Raw genomic sequence first — 12215 nt, 5'->3', positions numbered from 1 at the left:
ACAGAATGGAAAGCTATTTTTCTGTCTGAAAATTTCATATCCCTTCCCCCATCCCCAGCAAGATCCAAGATTCTTACTACCACCTTTTCCCATCAGTAAGAAAACGGAGTCTCTGTAAAACTAAGAATTAGTTTCACAGTGTAAACACATATCTTCTGGAAATAAATATGACCTTTGTGTGCATGGAACTCACATGTACCATGCTGAAAATGGATCAATAAACAGGCTCACACTGTCATTAAGATAGCACTATGCCCCAAAGAACATTTTCAAAAGCAGTTTTAACTAGTGTCAGTGGTTGCTCCTGAGTATCAAAATGAAATGGAAGAAAGAAAACAGAGGCTGAGCCCAGTCAGTAAAAAATGAGAATTAAGATATTAAAACACAGAGTATTATGGGAGATTGGAGGTAAAGACTGCATGTGGTATTTTATCAGCATTATGGTATAGCCGAGTGCACTGATTTAAGACCAGATTTTATTTATTTAATTTATTTATTTATTTGGTAACATACTAATTTTGTGGGCAAATACTGTGGCTATGTGCACAACTGTGGTAATGCCAAGCGCAAATTATGTAACCCAAATCACTACATGTAGTATGTGAAGTGCATGCTCAGAGGTATCAGTTTAATCACTGTGCCTGGTATATAGTTATTGCCCATTAAAAGTAACCCCGCAAGCCCAGAAGATGCATCTCTTGTAATACCATACTTTTTTTTTTAAACTTGCTTGTAATATTTTGTTTCAGTTCCGGTCCTAATGTGTGTGTCAAACATTTTATTTATTCAATTAAAAACATAAAAATAAGCAAATACGTGACTGGTGGGGAGCATGCAGTCAGGAGATGATTCATTGTTGCAACTAGATTAATGTTAACTAAAATGCCGAATGGGATTGAGAGAGCGACTCATTGAGATCTTACCAACAGACCCAACGCCTGCAGCTCTGAATTGACCAAGAATGAGATTCTGTTCACTTTCTGCCAAAGCCAGCAACAGCTCATATGCTTCTATGCACTGTTCACTGAAATAAAAATACACACACACACAATATTTGCAACTTAGACAGCAGAATCAATATCAGCAATCAACACTGGACAAGTGGCAGTTGAAGAACTAGATTATTCCCTTCTACTTGTAAGATAACAGGGACATTACAGGACTATAGCTCTGCCAGTAATTGATTTTTTAAAAATTTGATGGCAGTTCTAAAAATCAGAAAAAAAACCTGGTTCTAGTCAGGACAGATCTGAACGTTTTGGAAATATTCGGAGAATAGAATAAATTGATAAAAAGCCTGTTTTGGGTCAAATGAAATGTTTTCCACTTGAACTTGGGGTCTTTTCATTCCCACAAGAATATGCCAAGCTACAGAGTCACTCTCTCCTTCTCTGGTTCACTGACTAGCTAAGTAAGGCCTGGGCAAAATACAGCCCGGCCCACCGTATTACCGGATCCAGCCCACCGTACTACCGGATCCAGCCCGTGAATGTGGCAGGCAGCCCAAGGCAGGCTCCCTGCCTGCACAGCTGCCACCTGCACACTGCTCAGAAAAGCAGCTGCGGCGCCGTTTCTTTTTAAAACTCGTGAGCTTGGAGGCAAGGGGGGGGGGAAACCAGCCAATGGGGGCTGCCTGTTTGAATAATAGGCAGCACATGCAGCATCATGCCTCCCTCCAGGTCCTAGTTATTGACACATGCGCGTGGCCCTCTGGAGACATTTTTTACAAATATTTTAAAGTAAATATAGTTATCTGGGACCAAATCCTGAGAACTGTACCTCACTGTTCCTATGGAGCTCAACTTAAATCACACAAGCCAATGGGAGTTGTGAATTCTTTCTTTATACAACCACGCTTGTGAACAATGCCAGACTGACAGTAAGAGAAACTGAAGTCTCCTATTTATCCACTGGACAGCTAAATCACAGACAACTCTGGAGCAGCATTGAGCCAATATCCCCCAGACTTTACCTGGGGGATAACTGCAAGTGTGTAAGAGGGGAGTTTAGTAATTTTATCTACTGAATCTTTAATTTCTTGTTGGGACATCGAATGATCATGGCTACCTATGCGATGAGGACACTAGACTGCAAGCACCCAACGCACTTCAACTAGGGCAAGGCACAGACTTTACATTAATTTAGTCTAACTAAAGAAAATAAAAAAAAATAGAAAAATATTCCCAGCAACACCTATCACATTAACATCACTTTTTTCTTTTTTCATGCACATATAAGAAAGAGGGAGAAAAACTACAATCTTCACTAATTCTAACCTGCATTCTGTATTAACAAAAGGAAGAGGAAAAAACTCTTTAGTGTGGCAGGGTTAAACACATTCTTGATGAAACACCTCTGCATATATTTGAGCTACATACCGGAATATAAACAAACGTAACTGCTTCATGGAAGTTATCTAACCAGTGCATCATTACTTACACCATAATGGAACAGAAGCAGGTTTACAACTGCAGAACAGCAGCTTTATCTCCTAAACTTTTGTAGCATGTCATGTCCCCTCACTTTCCAGGCTGAAATTCCCAGGCTGCAAGTATTTATATACCTGTACTGCAGTGCAAGTCTGAGTGCAGTGGCATTGGATTCATATTTTCCAACCAGCATGCTCATCCTCTCGGCATTGCTCTTGCACTCTTCCAGCGTTATTGTCAACAAGTCATTCTGGGATTTTAAGTGCTCAATACGGCTGTGGAGAAGGAAATAATTGTTAGCCAGAAGTCTATTTGTATTGAAAATACTAAACCGATCCCAGTTTAGAATACCAAAGAACATGTGGCCAGTAGTATTTTAAAATACTACAGCTACATTGCTCAGTTCCATGTAGTGTGATGAGAACCTTGGAGGATGTTTACTTGGATCTGGAGCCATCTCCACCCACTAAAACAACAACTGAAGAACCAATCAAAGAATAAAACATCCCTTTTGGAATTCTCTGTTGCTTTCTCTTTGCAGCAAGCCTATGTAACAGTGTGGTCTTATCACTATTAGCCTTATCTTCCATCTACCTTGCCTTCCTATCTTTGGTCACACTTGCACTAGGGATGTAAAATCTTGTTTAATTGGTAAACCAGTTGAATGTGGAGTGGGCGGGTGCTACTGTGGCCATGCTGGAGTGCCCCCTTCCTTCCTAGCACCTCGGCCAACCGTGGGCAGGGGCTGCTCCAGCCAGGGTGGAAGTTCTCCGAGGGCACAGGCAATGCCTAAAACTCTAGGACACAACTGATTGGTACTGTACCTGCACGCAGTGAGCCAGTGTTATTATACAGGGCCATATCGGGCAGAAGTGTGACAGTCAGTCCAAAAATAAATGGGACAGAAACTGATATAGTGCCTGTGGGCACACCTTCAAAAGGCCTGCTGGATTCACCAGGGTACCTATCGGACATCAACTGGGAGGTTGAGGTAGACAGAAGTTGATGACACTGAAAGTAACCTCTCCCTTTTCTTTTATAGGTTTCCTGTCTCAGAGGCGGAGCTGAGAGCCGTGCTGGTGGTGGTGGCCATAATTCTTCTTAGAAGCAAATAAAGCATTGAGGCCCAAGGACCTGAGTGGTGCCCTCGAGTTCTTCCTTCTGCTCCTAAAATAGCAAGGAGACTTGGAAGAGGAAGATCCTGGATTGATTGCTAGAGCTTGTGAGGCAGTCCCCAAGACTGAAGCCAAAAGCATCACCTCATGGTTACAGCAGAAGCCAGTGTCCCTCGCCGCAATGTCTGTTGAATCTAATGCCACCTGGAGAGAGGCTCTGGTATCATTATTCCCCTCGTACGAGACCTAAGAACTCCTGCCTAGAATCCTGAAATTTGGCGGAGTCCCACAAATTGTACTCGTATCTCCCCAATAAGACGCATTATTTGACATATGAAGTTGGAAACCACCTGTTTCCTCCTTAACAGGACAAATTTATTTGAATCCTTCTGTTTGAGGGTCAAGTTCCATCAGCCTTGCTTATCCCTTTCCTTAGCCGCTGATACAACAAGGGATCCAGAAGGGAGTGAGTACACACATACGAATGCTCACTGCCTGGCACATAATATTTCTTCTCCGCCCTTTTCAAAGTGGGCATCAGAGAAGCTGGGATCTGCCATCCACTTTAGGAGTACAGGCAGTCCCCGGGTTACGTACAAGACAGGGACTGTAGGTTTGTTCTTAAGTTGAATCTGTATGTAAGTCGGAACTGGCGTCAGCCCGCTGCTGAAACTGATCAGTTTCAACCGCGGCTGAATCTGGATGCCAGTTCTGACTTACATACAGATTCAACTTAAGAAACCCAGGCGTCCCCAAGTCAGCTGCTGCTGAAACTGATCAGCGGCTGATTCCAGGAAGCCCGGGGCAGAGCAACTCTGCCTCGGGCTTCCTGTAGTCAGCCGCTGGTCAGTTTCAGCAGCGGCTGACTTGGGGACGCCTGGGGCAGAGCAGCTGGGGTGCTGCTGGGTTGCTCCAGTAGCGCGGCTCCATGGCGCTACTGGAGCAACCCAGCAGCACCCCAGCTGCTCAGCCCCAGACGTCCTGATTCAGTCGCTGCTGAAACTGACCAGCAGCGGCTGAATCCGGACGCCTGGGGCAGAGCAGCTGGGGTGCCGCCGGGTTGATCCGGAGCGGCGTTGCGGGACCAACCCGGCAGCCCCCCAGCTGCTCTACCCCAGGGGTAGGCAAGAAAAGCCTGGTCTGCTGGGGGGGCACTAGCTGTACTCCCCCCCCCCCAGCAGACCAGGGAGACGGGGGTGGCGGGACCGCCCAAGTCCTTCACGGCTTTGCTCCGTCTCCCTGGTCTGCTGACCTGGGAGACGGGGAGCAAAGCCACGGAGCACGCCCGCAGCGGGACAGCCCAAGCGCGCCTGGGCTGTCCCACTGCTGGCATGCTCCGAGGCTTCGCTCCCCATCTCCCTGGTCTGCTGGTCGGGAGACGGGGAGCAAAGCCTTGGAGCACGCCCGCAGGGGGACAGCTCATGCGCGCCCGGGCTGTCCCGCTGCGGGCATGCTCCAAGGCTTTGCTCCCCGTCTCCCTGCAGACCAGGGAGACGGGGAGCAGCTTTTCTCGCCCCGGAGGACGGGGGCGGCGGACCGCGGCGCATCTGGGCGTCCTGCCGCTCCCGTCCTCCGGGGCAAGAAAAGCCCCGTTCGTAACTGCGGATCCGACATAAGTCGGATCCGCGTAACTCAGGGACTGCCTGTATGTGGAGAGCCTGAAAATTAGGGATGTCACTGTGTAGACAACTACACAATTAACCAATAAGCCTGGGTTTATCAATTAATCCTGTAGTCTACATGCATTCCCCCCTCCTTGCTGCTTCTAAAGGCAGCAAGGAGGAGGGAAGATGGAAGCTGGGGCCCGTGAGGAGCGGACTTTTAAGCCAGCTCCCCACTGATAGAGTCAGCGGTGCTGATTGGAGGGACAGGCGGGAGCCAATATGCACAGGGAAGATGGCTTTTAAGCCAGCTCTTTGCACATGCTGGCTCTTCAGAAGTGCCTGCCCCTCCCCTGCTGCCTCCTACAGAGGCAGTGGGGGCAGGGGCAGGTAGGAGCTGGTGCTGGGAGAGGCCAGAGCAGCTTCTGTCTGTGGGGAACTTGGGTCCCCTGCAGACTGGGGCTGCTGTCACCCCGCGCTGTTGAATCAGAGGCAGCAGTACAGGGTGGCAGACAGGAGCCTGTCTGCACAGGGAACTGTTTTTTAAACCAGCTCTCCTCATGGACTGTCTCCAGCCTGCCACTCCACACTGATGCCTCTGATAGAGAGGGAGCAGCACAGGGTGTAAAGGGGCTCCCTCGGAGAGGGACTGAGCACACATTGGCCACAGGCCATGCCCCTGGGGACTATCGAATAGTCATATAACCACTAAAATTTGATGCAGTTACGTGACTATTCAATTACATGCTGTCTAACATCCCTACTGAAGATCATCTTGTGGCGATGAGTTGCCTAAGTAAAGAAGTTCCCTTAATGATAAGGGGAGATGGCACTAAATATTTATACTAACACTATTTACAACAGACAACCATAGAACACTAGAACTGGAAGGGACCTCGAGAGGTCATGGAGTCCAGTCCTCCCTGCCCTTACGGCAGGGCCCAGTACCGACTGACCATCCCCAATAGATGTCTGTCTAACCTGCTCTTAAATATCTCCAAAGATAGAGCTTCCACACCCTCCCGAGGCAACTTATTCCAGTGTTTAACCACCCTGACGGTTCGCAAATTTTTCCTAATGTCCAACCTAAACCTCCCTTGCTGCAGTTTAAGTCCATTGCTTGTCTTATCCTTAGACGCTAAGGAGAAAAGTTTTTCTCCCTCCTCCTTGTGACACCCTTTTAGATACCTGAGTCCCCTCTCAGTCTTCTCCTTTCCAAACTAAGCAAGCCCAATTCTTTCAATCTTCCCTCATAACTCATGTTCTCTAGAACTTTAGTCATTCTTGTTGTTCTTCTCTGGGCCTTCTTCAATTTCTCCACATCTTTCTTGAAATGTGGTGCCAGAACTGGACACAATACTCTGAGGCCTAATCAGCACAGAGTAGAGAGGAAGAAAGACTTCTCATGTCTTGCTCACAACACTCCTGTTAATGCATCCCAGAATCATGTTAGCTTTTTTGGTTGACTCATATTTAGCTTGTGGTCCACTATGACTCCTAGGATACCTTTCTGCAGTACTCCTTCCAAGACAGTTGCTTCCAATTCTGTATGTGTGAAACTGATTGTTCCTTCCTAAATGGAGTACTTTGCATTTGTCCTTGTTAAACATCATCCTATTTACCTCAGACCATTTCTCCAGTTTGTCCAGATCATTTTGAATTATGACCCTATCCTCCAAAGCACTTGCAACACCTCCCAGCTTTGTATAATCTGCAAACTTAATAAGCGTACTTTCTATGCCAATATCTAAATTGTTGATGAAGATATTGAACAGAACCAGTCCCAAAAGAGACCCCTGCAGAACTGCACTTGTTATGCCCTTCCAGCATGATTGTGAACCGTGTTACTAAAATACAGGTGCATAAGTGCATGGCACCAGAGGCACTATAAATGGCTCAATGGATACCACTGAGAGAAAAATCTCTGGCAGTGGGGCATGCCTAAAGTGGAATGAACTTGAACGAGCAGTTGAAGAACAAAAGTTCCATAGTGTGCACTGATCTACCCTGCTTCAAAGTGCACTACAGAAATGTTAGTGTGCCCCACTAAGATCCACATGGACAATTAGTGCAAGGCAGGCTGGGGTGAAGTAGATGTTTATCCCAGCTTGCTGCCAAGCACGTATTTTCATAAACATGCTCTAACACTTTATCTGTCAACAAATAAAAGGCATGCTAGACTGACTAGACTGGATTACAGCTGCCAACCATGTACTGGGAGTCAAATATAGGAGATATGTGACAGGCAATAATGAAAACAAAAACAAAATAAATTGTAGGCAAAACACTACAAGTAGTTCTAAACTTCCATCTTACCTATTTAATCTCTCTGTTTCTACTTCAAACTCTCGGATTTTGTTTTCAGAGATAGCAGATCCATGTGAATAGAGTGTCTGGAAGATTTCTTGGATGTTGGAGCAGTCTTGGAGAGAATGGGCCAAGTGTTCAGCCACACTGCTGGACACCTGCACAGAGTGATTAATAAACCTGCGGTGAGTGGACAGCTAGTTTTTAAAAATACTATAGATTTTTAAAAAATAATCAGGCTCTCTGCAGAGCATCTACACTTAAGAAAGCCGAGCAAGAGGCTCCAGGCCAAAAACTGCTCTAAGTTACACAGGTATAAATCAGGAGTAGCATTCTCCTGGATTTATATTGGCGTTATCAGAGCAGAATTTGGTATACTATTCTCTTCTAGGCTATGTCTACACTATACTGTTCTTCCGGAAAAAGCTATGCAAATTGCAGTTTGCAATTTGTGTCACTTTTTCCACTTCTTTTTTTGGAAGAGGCTTTTCCGACATTTGGACCATCTACACTGGGCCAAATGTCAGAGAAAAAATATTTCGGAACATCGCTTCTTCCTCGTAAAACGAGGTTTACAGGGATGCCAAAAAAGCATGTCTGCTCTTCCAAAAAAGATTTCAGAAGAACAGACCCATTCCCTGGACATAGAGTTTTTCCAGGATACCTCTGGTATCCCAGAAAAAACTCTGTGGTGTAGACATAGCCCTAGAGATGTCTGACCTCCTCGGGGTACAGCTGCCTAACCCTTACTTATGTGAGTAATCCTCACTCATCTTGTCCCCTTGAAGTCAATAGGATTACTCAGGTGAGCAAGAGTTCAAAGGTCTGGTCCTCTGCCACCAATGGATGACAAATGCATGGATAACATTAATGTAAAACTGGGAGATTAGTATTACTTTATTCTGTCTTTCCTGTTAAATATTTTCCATGAAATTAGCTTTGAAATAGTAATAAACTGTTTTTGTTTTTAACAACATAACAGTCAACCATGGCTCTTTCCTGCAATACTCATGTTAGTATGAGCTGTGTGTGCAGTTTATTATTTTGATGTATTATTAACACTCACCCCTATGCTGCTGATTTCTGATCCTAGGACAGGTCGGTCAGACGATGAAGACTCTGACCTGGTCTTTGAGAGCTTCACCCGTTCAGCAATCTAAAAGCCACAAAGCTACACAAGTTACAGACAGGCATCGCTTTCCCCTTGTTCTGCACAATTATGCAAAATGCAGCATCGTTCACACATCATGCTTGGAAATCACACGTGAAGTTGACAAACGAAAGCTGGCATCTGTGTTGTGACTACGAGAGACTTAAAATTATTAGCACTCTATCTCTTCCTGCAGCTCAAGTTCACAGGCCCGCTTAGGGCCCTAGAAAACACCCCTGGGATTCTAGATATTTCCCAGTTAATCGCATGCCTGCACAGCAGCTGTGCACAATGAAGTCTGTGTCTTCCAGATAATGAGAGGCATTACTGCAGCACACAACAGCTCACCTTGGCAATGGGAACGTCATTGCTGCTACTGCTCGTGCTCAGCTCGCCAGTACTGGGGTTCACAGGTCGGTTTGTGGAAGTGAGACGACTGGGGCTGGATGGGCCTGTTGCCTGGATGCTTTGTAAACGTGTCTGCAGTTCCCGAACCTAAAATCAAGTGTAACATTCTTTCATTACTTTGATAATCAGCTAGGTCTTCCCCCTCTTCTATAGCATCCAGCTGATGATTCCTGGCAAGATCAGGGAAGTTCTGCTTTGGCCTGTGATTAATACAAAGAGGGATCCAAGAGGGCTGGACACTGATTCAGAACTCTCTCCCACCGCCAGCCCCTTCTAACTTGTTCAGTGTGGAAATACACAAATCCGCTGCTACACAGCAAGTTTTACTTCCAGCTTGTTTCATATAATCCCTTAAATGCAACATTACATGTATAAGAATCTCCTTCTTTGAAATGAAATTAAGATAATGCTTCAGACTTAAATTAGCGCGTGTAAAGAACATGGCAAGTAGATAAAGATCCTATTGCTGGAGTCTTCAATGGCTGAGAGAGACGCTAAAGCTGATGAAATACTTCTCATGCATAAATATCCCTGAATGACTTCACTGCATTAAAAGGCCAAAGTAATTGAAATGTAAATAATTTATTAATACTTTCAAAACTACAATTAAATAGAGCACCATGGAGTGAGTAATGACAAGAATGGAAACTTCTAGAAAAAAATCCAATCAACAGTTTGGAGAAGTTCTCAATAACCACATATTTTGTAAAAGCTGCACTGTCCTCATTACATGCCAGATAAATACAGAATCAACCTCAAAATAGTTTTAGGGCTAAGAAAAAATAAAGGTTTAAAGAAGCCAAATGGCATTGCTGTGTAAGATTATAGGGTTTATTTTAGAATAATACTTAAACAGAATAAATGGCCTGCTTGAACACAGCAATTATACCACATGGGAAATTAGCAGAGCTCATTTTTCTGCCGAACTAGCTGCATGGCATCAAAGGAAAAGGGAAAAAACCATCATCTCCAGTTTGAAGGGGAAAATTCCCTGAATGACAGTTTATTTTTAACATATATTTAACTGTGTGTGGATTCTGATAGAACAATGAACAGCCAACGTACAATTGATGATATTTTGCCAAAAGAACCCTAAATTGCATATGACCTGTTTCACAGCCACTTGTAAAATTCATATTACAATTTCTAGACCATTGTACAATTATGATTTTATACATACATTTACAGTAGCATCAAAATAGGTTTAAGATTTCATGCAGAAGCCCTCAGTCAGTAAATGCCAAAGTTAGTTGTTGCATTAAGGTTTTGGGCATTCCCCAAGCTCCACAGCTCTCAAAGGGTGCGTTATACACTGTGGCACTAGATCAAATAAAGTACTCAGTTTGAGCTGTGAAAAAACTGTACCTTATTTCAAAATAGAGTGCTATTCCAACAAGTCCCTTGTGGAACGAGGTTTACCGGGATGTTGGAATAGTGTGCCCGTTATTTTGATTACATTTTGAAATAATGGGCGTGTGCTGTCATGCACAGTTGGTAACTCAGGCTCGGTTACACTCAGGTAAACCATGGTCACCCATGTCACTTTTACACTAATGCAGATATATTGAGGGGAAAAAACTACCATACAGACAAGACCTCAGTTAAATCCCCATCAAATTTTACCAACATATGCAAGAGTATTTCTCTTCACAAGGCTATCTCTATACTAAACTCTGGCTTTCATTTCCCAATTGTTTAGACCGGAAAGCTGTGCCAAAAAAACCAAAACAACCCCCCCCACAAATCCCCCAAAACAAAAAAACCCCACCAACTCCACAATGACTGTATTTATGAGAAAATTATCTCTCTCCTTTGCCTTATTCTGCATGTCCCCCCCCCCGCACACGCATGTGCGCCACATCTTTGACCAGAGATCAAACCTGGAAATTTCAGTCCCAAAGCTGAAAGTTTTTCAAAGTTATGTACAACTTTTAAAAACACCCGTTAAAGTGAAAAGGGTCTGAAATCTTAACCATGTGAACACTATTGTACCCAGGATGCTCTTTACACGGTCTCACACATACATTTTTAAAGCCACCTTCCACAGAATGTTCCAATGTTCTCAGTGCAATCAAACACTGACCAAGAGACATGTTCTCTGCTTTATACTTTATTATTGAGCAACAATTACTGACAATGATTACCAAATCAACTGAAGAGCTTGAAAAGCATTATTTGTAATAGAAAAAAAAATGAATCAAGTTTAAGAACAGTCAGGAAAAAAGTTTTTACTAAGGAAAGTGCATAGTCAAAAAAGAGCACAGTCTTATCAATCAATGTACACTGTCCTCTGCTTCAATACTCTGTTTTACAAGGAAGTGAAAACAAAGAGCAGTAACAAACGTAGACTGTGATGTCCCTTTAATATACAAATCTAGAAACTTAGTGAGTAGATTACAGGCTGAATTATTTAAAAAAAATGTGTAAATGAAATGAAGAATGCTTCCATTCTGCAGTGAATTTATAGTAAAGTAGAGTGAATGTATAGTAATATTGAATACAGTAATTTTGAGAAGTTAAATATAACAAATTTCTCTTGCAAGCTGATCTCAAAGGCTACATCTATACTACAGAGTTATTTCAGGATACCAGAGTATCTTATTTCAACCTACGGTGTAATGTAGTGAAGTGTAGACACACCCATAATAAATACATCACCAATCCAAAATCTGATTACTGAGCTGCCCCACTTACTGGAGAGCACAGAAGCAACTCAACTATTCCTGGTCACTAATACTTTCTTAATAGAGACGAATTCACCATCTCCTCAGAAAGTAAATATCCAAGTAACAGGTAATGGGTAAGAGAAATAATAAAAGCCTCCTCCCACACTGCCAGGAGCACAGGGCGCTTTGAAGTGCCAGACACTGCTCACAGGACAGGGGAGAGCAGAGGAAGCTTCACGTGCTCCCCCACCCCCAGATCCTAATTGGCAGGGGAGCGGGGGAAGTCTCCTCCCATGCCAGGCGGATAGGTATCTTGGGGGAATGTGGGGTGGGACAAAGGCACTCCCTTCATCCCCAGACCAATTGTTGACTGGGGGTGGGAAATCGCTTGGCCCTGCCCCTTCTGCTCCATGACCCGCCCCTTCCTGTGCAGCTTGGGGCCACTTCAAAAATTTCCAAAGTGGCCCATGGCAAAAAATTATTGGCCACCCCTGGTCTAAGGTAAAAGTACTGTGAATTGGGAAAATTAAAAGGCTCAC

The 12215-nt window shown here is 44.2% G+C and overlaps 1 protein-coding gene across 3 annotated transcripts in view; it reads right to left on the bottom strand.

The window, feature by feature from the left end:
- The window catches only part of MCC (MCC regulator of Wnt signaling pathway), a 400040-nt gene that overhangs the window by 44417 nt on the left and 343408 nt on the right, over positions 1-12215 (bottom strand). For all 3 annotated transcript variants that reach the window (XM_006134467.5, XM_025190402.3, XM_006134468.5), the window contains 5 exons: positions 8951-9097; positions 8519-8608; positions 7462-7610; positions 2564-2704; positions 924-1024 (listed from right to left, as the gene is read on the bottom strand). In XM_006134467.5, the coding sequence (XP_006134529.2) occupies positions 924-1024; positions 2564-2704; positions 7462-7610; positions 8519-8608; positions 8951-9097 (628 nt within the window). The remainder of the gene's footprint in view (positions 1-923; positions 1025-2563; positions 2705-7461; positions 7611-8518; positions 8609-8950; positions 9098-12215) is intronic.

Source organism: Pelodiscus sinensis, chromosome 6, assembly GCF_052426305.1.
Source record: "Pelodiscus sinensis isolate ZL-2025 chromosome 6, ASM5242630v1, whole genome shotgun sequence".
NCBI lineage: Eukaryota > Metazoa > Chordata > Testudines > Trionychidae > Pelodiscus > Pelodiscus sinensis.
This window is presented reverse-complemented; position numbering and strand designations above follow the sequence as displayed.